This window comes from Bison bison, unplaced genomic scaffold (assembly GCF_000754665.1).
Source record: "Bison bison bison isolate TAMUID 2011002044 unplaced genomic scaffold, Bison_UMD1.0 scf7180017864519, whole genome shotgun sequence".
In the NCBI taxonomy this organism is placed as follows: Eukaryota; Metazoa; Chordata; class Mammalia; order Artiodactyla; family Bovidae; genus Bison; species Bison bison.
This window is the reverse complement of record NW_011495072.1, coordinates 10,946,089-10,961,048: the sequence shown is the minus strand read 5'-3', so window position 1 is coordinate 10,961,048 and position 14,960 is coordinate 10,946,089. Positions and strand designations below refer to the sequence as shown.

Here is a 14,960-nt window from a genome sequence, read left to right as displayed (position 1 = left end):
GTAATGTACCTCTGTTATCTCTATAGCAAGAAGGGGATAGATGGTGGGTCATGTATCATCCCAAGACTTCCCCCCCTCCCCCAAACCCCGACTCCTCTCCCCTGGCCCTCCTCACTCACCTTCCTTATTCTTTTTCTTTTTCTTCCTGTGACTCTTCTTCTTACGACTGGTCTTAGACTGGGCCTCATCCAGCTTCCCCACAAACAGCTCGATGTCCCTTAGGACATGGTCCAGCACCTCCTGGGGCCCAAACAACCCCTGGCTGAGTGGGCAGTTAGACCCACCCTGGAACTCCCAATCCTGCCTCCCTCCACCACAAGCCTGAGCCTCAGGCCCAGCCCAGGGCTGACCAAGCCTCTGTGTCCCCTCTTAGGCCAGGCCCTGCCTTGGTGGACCTGGGGCCTGGCTCCTTGAGGCGAGGGAGACAACTGGTGTCTTCCCTTTGGCTAGACCACAAAAGCCTCAACAAGCCCAAGACAGTCTGCAGTTACCTTATCCCATTTTGGGTCCTCAGGGGATGGGGACCTCCTTGAAGGAGACAGCGAGAAGATGCTTGGCTCTCGGATGCTGGTGCGGTGTGGCAGGGGCCTCGGAGACGGTGGTGGGGTGTCTGCAGAGGAAGGGGACCATGGCCCAGAACTTCTTTGATGGGAACCTTTCCTCCCACTGGCCCCCACGCCCAAACTTACTGTGCTCTGGGCTCATCAAGTAGTGCTGTTCTGGAGGGGGTCCCCACTCCAGAGGACGTGCCTGCTCCTTAGGGAGCGGCCTTTCCAGAGAAGACCCCCTCCATCGGTCCTGGTCTGGGCGAAGGGCTCCCAAGTGGGGCCTGTCAAGCACATGACAAGGACACAGCTTTGACTGGGTTCTTGGGGCAGAGGCTCTGCCCACACTTCTGCCCCAGAACCCAGGGGGTACGACTGCCCCTCTCCAGGAGCCCCACCAGCCTTCCCCCCTAGTCTCCATCCAAACCCTTCCCTGACTCTCCCCGGCGTCATCGGCCTGCCCTCCGGGACCAGTTGGTCCCACATCAGTCTCTGAGGATAGTCTCCAGTGGCCCCTGGGCCCAGCACTCATTTGCGCCCTGCTTCCAGCCTCGCTACTCCCCAGGTCAATGTCTGTGTTATTGGGTCACAGGCCCCTGAGCTCCGCCAGGTATGCGGCAGAGTCTAGCCCACCCAGACCTGAGCTCGAGGGTTCTGCAGGTGGGCGGGGGCACAGGCTGCCTACCTTTGCTCTACCTCCTCCTCCAGAGCCTTCTCCAGGCTGGTCTTCAGTCGCTCTGCCTGGAGGAACCGGCAATCAGACAGGCTTGGGGGATGGGGGAGGGGAGGGGTTAGGTTGGGGGAGGTGATGGTTGTTAGATCTCACCCCCACTTCTTGGCACTGGAAAAGCAGAGTGCTAGTGCTTCGCAGGTCTGAATCCTGCACGGTGATGGACAGGACAGAGTTGTAGGAGCCGGTGTTGAGCGCCACGTCCATGACCTTGATGCGGTCCAGGCGGTAGGACTCTAGCTCCTCCTGGGCCAAGCAGAGAGACTGGCTGTGAAGTCCGTGAGAGCCCGACAGGCCCCTAGGAGCTCCTGACCTGAGTTGCTCCACCCTTCCAATGGCTTGGGATGGGGTGTCCTTTCCCCTGACCCCTGTGCCTCTATCTCCTGTTTCTTCCTAGTCCTGGGTGTGTATTGTGTCGGGGGAAGGGTGCTTGCCGTGTGGGGCATAGTGGGATGGTGTTCATGCCCTGGGGCTTGCTTTCCCACAGCCCAGGTTAGCTATGACCCCTTGCAGGGAATGGTGGGAGGCTGACCTTAGTCTCGATGTCCAGCAGTTGGAGCCAGCCATCCCTGACCTGCAGGAGCAAGTCCTGGCTCCACACCCGGCCCTGAGCGTCCATCTCCTGCAGCTTCTGCAGAGCATCCTTGGGCTCCTGGATTCTCTGTGTCCCCAGCTTACATGTCATCAGGTGCTGAGGGGACAGGAGGAGATGGGCTGGGAGAAGATTTGGAGAGGGGGCTCACAGGTGGGGATGGACAGGGGTGGGGGTGGGGGAAGGGCAGCAGAAGGGGATGACATGTCTCTGGCCTCCTCACTGGGGAGGCCCCAGGCAATCCCCATAAAGTAGACTTCAAGAGAAAATGTGAGGTCTGGAGGCAGTCGGGCAAGGTGGGGACTGACGGGCTGTAGGAGGGGATTTAGAACTCTGGAGGAAGGACAATCATGGCCTGTAACAGTCTAGATGGTGGTAAATGTGGGGAGGGGGCGTGGGCTTCAGCTATCCAACATATAAGTCTCAGCTTCTCCAGGTAGGTTACAGGATGCTCAAATTCTGTCCCCTACTTTTCTTTGCTCTCTTTGAGAATCGCCCACCCAGCCTGGTCCGTCTCTTCCCTGACCTAGCCTTTCTGACCCCATGCATGCTGCGCCCCACGCCCAGCATGCATGTCCCCCTTCTGATAATCCATTACCTCCCAGTCTCTCAGGAATAAGTCAAGCCCACCGCCCTTCTCCCTGATTCTTTCCCAGAGAGGTCCATACTGACCTCAGTCTCCACTTAGGCCCTTGTCCCCTGCTAGTCTGATCACTACAGCAGGGTTTTGCTGTTATTCTCTCTTCTCAAGGATACCCTTCGCTTCTACCATCCATGTTCAAAAGTCACAGTCCTGTCCCTTGTGCTCGCCTCCAGGCCCTTGCTGGGAGGATGCCATCTGCCTCCTGCCCCTTGACCCCACTGCCCTGTCCTCTGCATAGCTCCCAGCTCTTCTTCAAGTTCACTCGGCCAGCATATTCAGGAGCCCTGATATCATGGGCAAATGCCCTGGCACCCTGGACATGCCTCCCCTGCTCTTGCCTCCTAGACCTAAACAAAGCCAGTTCCCAATCCTCATTCCCTCCATGAAGCCCAGGGATCTTAGTCCCAGCTCAGCTGACTGGGGAAGGCTGACTTCTTCCAGACAGTTGCTCCAGCATCCCTCCCTGCCTTTTCTCGGGGTGAGTGCTAAATCTACTGCTGTCGGGGGATGGCTTCTACCCAGACCTTCAGCCTGATGCAGTGTCTGCTCTTCCCTGCCACACCCTTCCAGTCTGAGCTTTCACGTGGTGTCAACAGCTGTCCTGGCAACTAGATCTGGCAGTGCCAGTGTCATTCTCCCAGGCAGTGCCAGAGTCTCCATTCCAGGCTCCAAGCCGCGCACAGGAAGCTCAAGCCCAGATGGCTCCCCTCTCAGATAGTGGTCCTTTCAAGTCCCTGCACAAGGACCGCTGGCTGACCTCACACATTCTGTCCTCCAGCTGTACCAGATCCTGGGCAAAAAGCAATTTCTTGGGGCAAGCGATGAGCTGAGAGACAGGAAGGGGCAGGATGGAGTGGTGGATCCTGGCCCATCCCTCTGCTACTTGGGGATGGGATGCCCACTGGCTTAGCTTCCTCTGCCCATGCCCAGCTGCCCCATCCTCCTCCCCTGCACTTAGCAAATGCTCAGGTAGGCTTGCTGGACCTGAGCCCACCTATTCTGGCTGGGTCAGGCCATTGGCTTCTATGGCAGACTTATCTCAGATATCTGCTTTTTGTCAGGGTTGGGGGCACGTAGGAGAACTTGGCTTGAATCAGGAAATTGTATGGGGCCCTAGGATTACTCACCTCCACCCTGTGCTGCAGGTGAGTGGGCTCTAAGGCGATTTTCTGCAAGTATTCCTTCCGGTGCACTGCCATGGCATGAAGCAAGGGGGTGAGGGCAGAAGAAGGAGTTGAGACAGGCACAACTATAGGAGGTGGTCAGTGTGGGGAGGGAGAGACTGGAGGCAGGGGTTCAGGGAACCCAGAGGGAGAGAAGGGGACCACTTACAATAAATGGCTCTGCTGCTTGGCCGGGACATTCTGACGCTGCTGAGATGACTCCCTAAAACCCAAACTGAGCAGAAGAGATAGCGATCAGGACTGGGGAGAGGGATGAGCAGGCAGAGCTGGGTGGAAGAGCTGCTGTCGCAGCCCATCTCTGACCTGGGTCTGGGGCTCAAACCACTGTTCCTTCTGGATCTGTCTCCAGCCGAGACCTCTGCAAGGAGCCCTCCATCTTGGCTGGGCCTCGGAGGCCCCCAGGCAGGCTCCCAACTTCCCATTATTTGGCCAATAACGCTCATCCTGATGGCCCCAGGGAAGCTGTGTGGACAGGTACCTGGGACCAGATCCCATCCTGGGCCTGAGTGTAAAAGGTGCTGGATGGGTGTGCCTGGCTTCTGGAGGGGAGGCATGAGGGTCAGCAGCCTTCCCTGTCACAGCAAGCCTCTTGTCCAAGCCTGTTTCAACTCTTCAAATTGGGAGGAGGCCAGTGTTGGCTCTTATGCGGGGGAGCCACTCAAGAGGGGTGTACGTGTGTGCGTATGCACACACATATGTTTGCACGTTTATGATGGAGCTCTGTAGGATGTGTTAGTGACTTGAACTTCCCTAAATGTCTTACTAAATCTCCTCTCTTTGCCTTTCCATACTTGGAACCCTCTGCCCAGAGCCCCTCCCCACCCAACCCTGTAAATTCCAGCTCAAGGGAATAGATGTTTTTTCAAAAGAAGACATACAGATGCCCAACAGGCACATAAAAAGATGTTTAACATCACTAATTCTTAGAGAAATGCAAGTCAAAAATCACAATAAGCTATCATCTCACACCTGTCAGAATGGCTATTATCAAAAAAGCAAGAAATAAAAATGTTGGTAAAGAAGAAAAGGGAATCCTTGTGCACTGTTGATAAGTCAAATGTAATGTAAAATGGTGCAGCCACTGTGTAAGATGGTACGGAGACTCCTCAGAAAGCTAAGGACAGAACAATCATATGACCCAGCAATCCCACTTCTGGTTATTTATTTAAAGAACATGAAAATATTCATTGAAAAAGATATCCACACCCCTACATTCATCATGGGGGCTTCCCAAGGGGCGCCTTGGTGAAGAATCTACCTGCCAGTGCAGGAGTCCCAAGAGACGAGGGTTGATCTCTGGGTGGGGAAGATCCCCTGGAGAAGGAAACGGCAACCCACTCCAGTATTCTTGCCTGGAGAATCCCATGGACAGAGGAGCCTGGGGGGCTACAATCTATGGGGTCCCAAAGAGCTGGTTGTGACTGAGCACACTCACAGGCATGTTCATCCGGGCCTTTACAATAGCCAAAATATGGTAACAACTTAAATGCCCATCCACACGTGAATGGATAAAGAAGATGTAGTATATACAAAGGAATATTAGCCTTTCATTTGCAATAACATGCATGGACCTTGAGGGTGTTATGTGAAATGAAATAAGACAGAAAAAGAAACACAAATATCGTATGACTCCACACTTATGTAGAATATAAGAAATAAAACAAAATAAATGAATAGACTAAACCAAATGAAAATAGAGATAATAGGTACAGAGAACAGAGTAGAGGTTACCACAGGGGAAGGGGCAGGAAGGAAGGTGAAACGGGTTAAGGGGATCAACTGTGTGATGACGGACAAAGTAAATTTCGATGGTGAGCATGTTATAGTGTGTACAGAATTAGAAATATAATGTTGTACACATGAAACTTATATAGTGTTATAAACCAAGGTTAACACAATAAAAAAATAAGTTAAATATATTACAGTTTAAGGATCACCTCCTCATTGAAGCCCTCCTTGACCACCCCACTCAACCCTGCCCATCTGCCTAATGCCACACCGAGTCTTATAAGTTCCTCTCTAACAACAGCACCACCCTGGTTAGTGCTGTGAGCCTAGTGTCAAGTGCCTATGAACTTTATGTCATTTAATTTTCACTACCATCACTTATGCTTCCCTGGTGGTTTAGGTAAAGAATCTGCCTGCAATGTGGGAGACCTGGGTTCGATCCCCGGGTTGGGAAGATCTCCTGGAGGAGGGCATGGCAACCCACTCTAGTATTCTTGCCTGGAGAATCCCCATGGAGAGAGGAACCTGACTGGCCAAAGTCCATAAGGGTCGCAGAGAGTCAGACATGACTGAGCAACTAAGCACAGCACAGCACAGCACCGTCACTTATACTTCCTTGATCCCATGTGCTGAGTGCTCTTCTACAGATGTTACACCCAACAACTCATTTAATCCTCAGAACAACCTTGCTGGGTGGGTCCTGTTATTACCCCTCTGACCAGATGAGGATGATGTGGCAGTTCAAAGAGGATAACAGGTCTGAGATCACAAGTAAATATTTTATAGAGAATGAACTCAGCCTGGGTCTGACTACAAGCTCCATGCTTTAACTGTTTATGTATGCGCCTCTGTCACTGGGCTGTGCCCTCCTGAGAGTGGACTTATGTTGCTCCTGCTGTTCCCCCAGTGCCTTCCTAGCATAGAGGGAGTCTAGAATATATACATAAATTGAAGTGGAATGGAGGTAAATGAGATGTGTGGGGGTGTGGCAGGAGTTAGCTGAGTGTGTGGGTCAAGGGTATGTGCTAATGATGTGTGTATGCATCATGGACAGGTGTCAGTTCTGTGATGTCCTTGCATTTCCGTGATGCATCTGAGTTGTACAGAAACCCTGGAATATCCTGGGCAAAGTATCAGAGAGCAGCCCACACCCCTGTAACTAGGCCTGCTATGAAAATAGCAGAAGATCTGATAAGATGACTCAGTGTTGGGGAAATGAGTTGCTAGTAAACAAGGGATTGTCTATGGGTCTGTGTTTTCCACGTTTGGAAGGATCCCTTTCCTCTCCAAGGGTAAGGGGTTCTAAAAGCCTGCTCCCTCTCTCCCCAGCTGCACCCCAGAGGCTGCAACACTTCCTGCTTCTAGATCCAGAAGATAAAGAAGAGAAAATGAACTTTGTTTCTTTAGCACCCCTCCCTACCTGCCAGCCCCTTCACACAGGATGGTCCCTGTGGGTCTTATTGCAGCAAAACAGAAATGAGTGAGCAGCCTGTGGCACATTCCAGCCGAACAGGCCTACAAGAGTTAAACAATGTTGGTTATTCTTTAGCTGTTACTAGTAACAAACACTTGTAGCTGGACTTGTCCTCCACAAGGCTGATTACTCTCTGACTCCATATAGATTATACTCAGCACCTGGCATTCCTCTCCCCCTCCACTCTCATGTAGCATTCTGCATTTCAGAAAGAAGGTCAAGGGCTGATAACTTCAGGAACACAAGACCGGGTTGCTGAGTTGCCTGATGGCAACTGTGGCCGTTTTGAAATGTTGCAAAAGAAAAAGAAAATGCAAGGCCTTCAAGAGGATATAAAACCTCTCCCTATTCCCAAGAAAGGGGGGCATAGTTCTTGAGACGCTAGCCTGCTGTATTTCCCTTTTGCCTGGCAAAAATAATGAAGCTCTTCTTTTCTACTTCCTCCAAACTCTGTCTCCTTATTTCTATCTGGCATCGGTAGACAGGGAGCCAGGATTTTGGCAACAGTCTCTCTTGGCAGGTCCAAGCAACATCTCCTGCTCCACATCACAACAACGAGGTGGGATGGGGATGGGGGATGAAAGGTAGGGGTGGAGGAACGGGGGCTGACTTTGGTCTGTCTTGCCTCTGGTGCGGGGTAAGAGAATCTGTGGCAGCCCAGTTTCCCCATTTATCCCCCAAGTTTAGGGAGCTGAAGCAGGGAAGAAGTTCATGTCTGCATCACGGGCCCTGGAGAGAAGCAGCCCAGAGGTGCTGCTGGAGCCCGGCCTGCCCCACGCTCTGCTCCCTGGCCCGCTAGCCTTCAGCTGAGTCCCAAGCCCTCCTTAGGGCCACCACGTCGAGAATGGGCTGGAGACCCTGGCCTGGGAAGCCACCGAGCTGTCCCCACTATGTCGGGCCCTCCTGCGGCTTGGCTGGGCCCTGATCTTCCTGAGGGCCAGGCCCTTACCTGGGCTCCAGTGAGGCCTGGAGGCTGGTGCCTCCGAAGGGGCAGGTGTCTGAGCTGGTGGCCTGGCGCTGGTGGTGGGAAGACGGTGGCTTCTCTGCTAGTGGCGCAGTCCCGGGCAGGCGCCCTGTGGTCAGTTGAGCCCTGAAGCAGACCGGTCTTATGGTGCGGAGGCCGGGAGGCAGCCACACCTGTGCTCTTTGGACTCTTAGTGGGTGGGGCGGCCTACCTGCCCAGTGCCAGAACCCAGGCCTGTGCCATGCCTGCGCCGACAGGTGTCCCTAGCTTAGACAGAGCCCCTTGCTTCCAGGCTTCCTGCTTGACTTGCCTCTGCCATTAGCGTAACCCTCTTCCCTCTGCCTGTGGGTGCCTCCCCTGAGGCCCCAGGTCAGCATCAGGCACTGGGGCAGGGAGCAGGAGAGGGCACCCCGGGCACAGGTGGGTGGAGGTGGACCCAGGCTTGGGGGCAGTGTGGGCTGGCACGTGTGCCTGTGTGGGGGTGTGTGGTTATGGGTGCCCAAGTGGTGCCTGTGAGCAGGATGTGGGGCTCATAAGAGTTGATGGCGGTTGGGAGCTGGGCCCACTATGGGCATTAGGTGGAGGACTGAGATTTCTTCGCAGCAGGGCCCACCTCATCCTGCCTTTTCTTCTTTCCCCTCTGACCCAGCAGGGAGCCCTTCCCTCACCATTCTCCCTCTTCCACTCTTTGCTCCCCACCTGACCCCATGCCCTCAGACTTCTGGTTGAGCCTGGGCAGCTTCAACAGAGATGTGAAACTGAGACCCTACCTCTGTCCCTGTATGTGATCCAGTCTTCATGCTTCATGATATTTAAGAGCCTTCCTTGGCATCCAGGCTGCCTGCCCTCTGGGGGCTCACAGTCTAACAAGGGAGGTAGGACAGAAACAGGGAGTGAGGCAGGAGGGGAGAGTCAGTCAGTCAGTTCAGTCGCTCAGTTGTGTCTGACTCTTTGTGACTGCATGGACCGCAGCATGCCAGGCTTCCCTGTCCATCACCAACTCCCGGAACTTACTCAAACTCATGTCCTTTGAGTCAGTGATGTCATCTAACCATCTCATTCTCTGTCGTCCCCTTCTCCTCCCGCCTTCGATCTTTCCCAGTATGAGGGTCTTTTCCAATGAGTCAGTTCTTCACATCAGATGGTCGAAGTATTGGAGCTTCAGCATCAGTCCTTCCAGTGAATAGTCAGGACTGATTTCTTTAGGATGGACTGGTTGGATCTCCTTCCAGTCCAAGGGACTCTAAAGAGTCTTCTCCAACACCACAGTTCAAAAGCATCAATTCTTTGGTGCTCAGCTTTCTTTATAGTCCAACTCTCACGTCCATACATGACCACTGGAAAAACCATAGCTTTGACTAGACAGACCTTTGTTGGCAAAGTAATGTCTCTGCTATTTAATATGCTGTCTAGGTTGGTCACAGCTTTTCTTCCAAGAAGCAAGCATCTTTTAATTTCATGGCTGCAGTCACCATCTGCAGTGGTTTTGGAGCCCAGGAAGATAAAATCTCTCACTGTTTTCATTGTTTCCCCATCTATTTGCCATGAAGTGATGGGACAGGATGCCATGATCTTTGTTTTCTGAACGTTGAGTTTTAAGCCAACTTTTTTTCACTCTCCTCTTTCACTTTCATCAAGAGGCTCTTTAGTTCTTCACTTTCTGCCATAAGGGTGGTGTCATCTGCATATCTGAGGTTATTGATATTTCTTCTGGCAGTCTTGATTCCAGCTCATGCTTCATCCAGCCTGGCATTTCACATGATGTACTCTGCATATAAGTTAAATAAGCAGGACACAATATGCAACCTTGATGTACTCCTTTCTCAATTTGGAACCAGTCTGTTGTTCCATGTCTGGTTCTAACTGTTGCTTCTTGACCTGCATACAGATTTCTCAAGAGGCAGGTCAGGTGGTCTGGTATTCCCATCTCTTTAAGAATTTTCCACAGTTTGTTGTGACCCACACAGTCAAAGGCTTTGGTGTAGTCAATAAAGCAAAAGTAGATGTTTTTCTGGAATGCTCTTGCTTTTTTGATGATCAAGAGGATATTGGCAGTTTGATATCTGGCTCCTCTGCCTTTTCTAAATCCAGCTTGAACATCTGTAAGTTCATGGTTCACATATTTTTGAAGCCTGGCATGGAGAATTTTGAGCATTACTTTGCTAGCATGTGAGATGAGAGCAATTGTGCGGTAGTTTGAACATTCTTTGGCATTGGCTTTCTATGGGATTGGAATGAAAACTGACCTTTTCCAGTCCCGTGGGCCACTACTGAGTTTTCCAGATTTGCTGGCATATTGAGTGCAGCACTTTCACAGCATCATCTTTTAGGATTTGAAATAGCTCAACTGGAATTCCATTACCCCCACTAGCTTTGTTGGTTGTGATGCTTCCTAACGCCCGCCCGCTTGACTTTGCATTCCAGAAAGTCTGGCTCTGGGGAGGGAGTCGTGAAGGAGGAGAAGTTTCCACACAGTAGGAAACTGTCTCACAGAGGGGTCTGTGGGGAGTTTTAGAATCTCAGAAGGCAACATAACTGGGAGGAAAAAAACCCCAAACCCACAGAATACACGCCTAACTGCAACTGCAGAAGAGAGAACTTTCCTGTGAAAGGCTCTAACCTAACTGCCTAACGCGCAGCCTCGCCGGCTCAGAGAACAAAGGATTGAGCAAATACCAAAGGAGAGCTAGCTGCATACCGGTCCCTCGCTACCTGGAGGCAGAGAGGCAGGCTTTCGACAGCCAGAGCCAGAAGGCAAGGGGCTGCTGCAATCTCGTCCCCAGAGAAGGCTGTGAGCAGACTCCCAGCTGCTAACCACATCTTCCTGAGATCCTGGATGGTTGACATCCGCCAGGAGGGTCACAGCCTGAGATTAGCTCTCCATAGGAGACATACGGCACATCTGAGATGGTGCTCTTGCAGCACACCCAGGAAACTGAGTGACTGGGACCAGGGAGGTGATTAAGACACACAGCCCACCTGGGACAGTGTGCTCAGCAAGCACCTGATCGCCTGAGCTGCTCAACCTGGAAAGGGCACAAAACACATGCCCAAACCACAGAGACTGAGCCAGAACTGTGTCTGAGTGTCTCCCGTGGAGGTACGGGTCAGCAGAGGCCTGCTGCAGGGGCAGGGGCTCTGGGTGCAGCAGACCTGGGTATGGCATAAGCCCTCTTGGAGGAGGTCTCTATTAATCCCACCATAAAACCACCAGAACTTACACAGGACTGGGGAAACAGATTCTTGGAGGACAAAGCCTTGTGTACACCAGGACCCAGGAGAAAGGAGTAGTAGTAACCCCACAAATTGACCCAGATATGCCCCTGAGTGTCCAGGAGTCTCCGGCGGAGACATGGGTCCGTGGTGGCCTGCTGCTGGGTCGAGGGCACTGAGTGTAGTAGTTCTGCAAGGGACCTTTTGAGGAAGTTGCCATTATCTTCACTACCTCCATCATAGTTTGGCTCAGGTCAAGCAACAGGGAGGGAACACAGCCCCGCCCATCAACAGAAAATTGGATTGAAGATTTACTAAGCATGGCCCTGCCCATCAGAATAAGACCCAGTTTCCCCCTCAGTCAGTCTCTCCCATCAGGAAGCTTCTATAAGCCTCTTATCCTTATCCACCAGAGGGCAGACAGAATGAAAACCACAATCACAGAAAACTAACCAAACTGATTACATGGACCACTGCCTTGTCTAGCTCAATTAAACTATGAGCCATGCCATGAAGGGCCACCCAAGATGGACGAGTCATGGCGGAGAGTTCTGACAAAACGTGGTCCACTGGAGAAGGGAATGGCAAACCACTTCAGTATTCTTGCCTTGAGAACCCCATGAACAGTATGAATAGGCAAAATGTTAGGATACTGAAAGATGAACTCCCCAGGTCAGTAGGTGCCCAGATGCTACTAGAGAAGAATGGAGAAATAACTCCAGAAAGAATGAAGGTATGGAGCCAAAGCAAAAACAGCACCCAGTTGTGGATGTGACTGGTGATGGAAGTAAAGTCTGATGCTGTAAAGAGCAATATTGTATAGGAACCTGGAATGTTAGGTCCATGAATCAAGGCAAATTGGAAGTGGTCAAACAGGAGATGGCAAGAGTGAACATTGACATTTTAGAAATCAGTGAACTAAGATGGACTGGAATGGGTGAATTTAACTCAAATGACCATTATATCTACTACTGTGGGCAGGAATCCCTTAGAAGAAATGGAGTAGCCATCATAGTCAACAAAAGAGTCCAAAATACAGTACTTGGATTCAGTCTCAAAAACAATAGAATGATCTCTGTTCATTTCCAAGGCAAACCATTCAACATCACAGTAATCCAAGTCTATGCCTCGACCAGTAATGCTGAAGAAGCTGAAGCTGAACGTTTCTATGAAGATCTACAAGACCTTCTAGAACTAACACCCAAAAAAGATGTCCTCTTCATTATAGGGGACTGGAGTGCAAAAGTAGGAGGGGAAAGAAGGGAGGGAAATACCTGTGTTTGTGTGGTGGTGGTCTCATGGTCAGAGACCCGGCTTTGTAGGGTTAAGATCTGTGTTTGGAGAGTCCTGTGGTCTGGGAGCAGAGCCTGTGTCTAGCTCCCACCCTTGGCTTCCTTGGGGCCATCCCAGGAGATCTCAGCCTACTCCCCTACCCCTACCCTGGCCAACAGAGCCCTAGATGGCCTGGAGTCCAGGGATAGGATCTTGTCCACAGGCCTTCCAGCGGAGACAGTCCATTGGGCAGCCAGCGTTAGAGGCCCAGGGGTCACAGGGCTGCTGAGCCAGCCCTAGCCGTGGCCTCATGGATCCAGCTCTCCTGACCTCCCCTGCTGCTCTGTTCCATGGGTCTGAGGTTCTTGGTCCTTCAGCTTCTCTCAGGACAGGATAGCCTGTCCCTTCCTTGCCTCCCCCAATCCCAGCGCCAGCCCTGATCAGAATGCCCCACCAAGACTGCGTTCCTGTCCAGCTCAGGCTGGACCCTGTCCTTCCCACAGGTCTCTCCATGCGTTTTAGGGGCAAGCACTGCAGGTACTCTCATAGAGCCTGGGAGCGGAGGCTGGGAGAGGGGCCTGGCCCACTGCAGATATCCCTGTGAAATCTTCAGGTGGAGAAACAAGGAGCTCCGCTTGCATCCTCAGCATCTTGCTCCTTCAGGGCCCTGTAGGAGTGCCCTTAGGAGCAGGGCAGGATCCCTTGGCAGCTTGGGTGGGGCTGGGCCTGGGGCTGCTTCAGTGCCAAGCATGGTGGAACCACTCCAGGGAAGGGGGCTTTTGGAGCGATGGCGAGGCCAAGCCCCTCATCCCTGGGGACCAGGGGGACATAACTGATGCTTCCACAAAGAAAGCTCCAGGTGTCAAAGAAATTCTTTGGCAGAGTAATCCTGACTGGGACACCAGGAGCCCAGACACAGGTGTGAGGGGAAGGGATTAGAGGCTCAGAGGCATCTCCTTGAATTACAAGGCTGTGAAGCCTGGAGGACCGTATTCATTCATTCATTTATTCACTTATATATTCACTCCACAGCTATATACTGAGGACTTCCTGTCTGCCAGACACTGTGTTACATGCTAGGGGACACCTTGGAACTCAGCTTGAGTTCAGTATCTCCCTCCAAACCACACAGCCTCGCCTCCCATGTTGCTAGCTCAGCAAAGGCACTATCACTGGTCAAGTGTCCAAGCAGGGCACAACCTCTGCACCTGGCCCATCACCCCTCCTGCGAGTCCCATCTCCTTAGCAACTTCTTAAGCAACCAAAACAACAACACCAACAACAGGTCCACCTTCCTCCCATCCTGCCTCCGCGTCCTGAGTCCTGCCCACTGTCAGACTGTCTGCCTGTGAGGGCACCGTAGTCTCCTACACCCCCTGCCTCCAATCTTGTTCTTATTAGTCCCCCTCATCCTTGCAGGCAGGGGATCTTCCTTAGCTGGAAATTTGATCATCCACTCCTCTGTATAAAACCCATCACTAACTCCCCACTGATCTCAGGACAAGATCCAAATTCCTTATCACAGTGCTTAAAAAAGATGCAGAAATTTATTAAAACTTTGGAGATATCTAACAAGTTATTGGACAAATTCTTATTATCTCTAGGAAATCTAGAATCTGAGGGATTGGATTTCAGAAGATTTAGAAAGAATTCCTTCTAAAAGCTTTCAATATTGTATTCTTCATTAAACTGGGACTTGGACCCACTTTAGGCATCCTTTTGACTCTGAACCATCGCTTTGATAAACTAGTCCGCAGCAGCACATGAAATGGTGGCTAGATGAGAGACTGGCATTCTCTCTTACCCAGATATAGCAAACAGCGCCATAGTTCCGACTTAAGGGAGCAGGAGCTTTGTGAACTTGAGGCTCCAGCCTCTGGGTTCAGCCCTTATCTCCCCTCACTTCGTGCTGCTTGTACTTTACACTCAGCTTAGAGACTGACTCATGATTGGTTCCTAGATGCGTCATGACTCGGTAGGCAGGCTGTTCTCTCTGCCCTTGGGAAACGCCCACTGTCCTTCCTGTCTACCTGTAAGCCCCACCTTCTCTAGCAGCCTTCCCACTGCCTGAGACTGGTGGGGACCAGGCTCTGGTTCACACGTCCCTCCACTACTGCATGTGGCACACTGAGGGAAAGTCCACATCAGAGACCTCAGGGGAGAGGAGGACCTGTGGACAAATTCATGAACTGTGGCCCCCCAGGCACAAAAGACCACATACTGTTTGGGGGGCATCAGGGAAAATTTCCCAGAGGAGGGGATGCTGGGGCCAGAGCTTAAAAATCACACATGAGTCAGGCCCAGAGACAAAGTGGGAAGGGAATGCCAGGTGGAGGGAGTAAAAATCCTGTTGGATGCATGAGTGAAATGGAGTGGTAGACATTGGGAGTGGCCTGTGTGTGTGTGTGTGTGTGTGTGTGTGAGTGAAGATGGTGATGGCAGGTGATAGCGAATATCTGTGTCTTTATCACCTGGTGGTAAGTGGAGTCACTGAGTGCTTTGAGTCACTGAGTGTCACAAAGATGTGACAAGGATGTCGCTGTTCCCTGCCCCAACCCCGCCCCCTCCCCATGCTCCCGACCCCTGGGAGAACCTTGCCACTTGCTGGTCTTCGG

The 14,960-nt window shown here is 51.9% G+C and overlaps 1 protein-coding gene and 1 pseudogene across 1 annotated transcript in view; both read right to left on the bottom strand.

Moving 5' to 3' along the window:
* The window catches only part of EPS8L3 (EPS8-like 3), a 15,296-nt gene extending 7,319 nt beyond the window's left edge, over positions 1-7,977 (bottom strand). Inside the window, exons 1-10 of the mRNA XM_010831027.1 lie at positions 7,846-7,977; positions 3,843-3,908; positions 3,638-3,702; positions 1,808-1,966; positions 1,372-1,521; positions 1,231-1,286; positions 690-829; positions 492-610; positions 120-240; positions 1-20 (exon numbers count right to left, since the gene is read on the bottom strand). Of these exons, the coding sequence (XP_010829329.1) occupies positions 1-20; positions 120-240; positions 492-610; positions 690-829; positions 1,231-1,286; positions 1,372-1,521; positions 1,808-1,966; positions 3,638-3,702; positions 3,843-3,873 (861 nt within the window). The 5' untranslated portion in view covers positions 3,874-3,908; positions 7,846-7,977. The remainder of the gene's footprint in view (positions 21-119; positions 241-491; positions 611-689; positions 830-1,230; positions 1,287-1,371; positions 1,522-1,807; positions 1,967-3,637; positions 3,703-3,842; positions 3,909-7,845) is intronic.
* LOC104981777 overlaps positions 4,134-14,960 on the bottom strand; it is a 43,760-nt pseudogene continuing 32,933 nt past the window's right edge.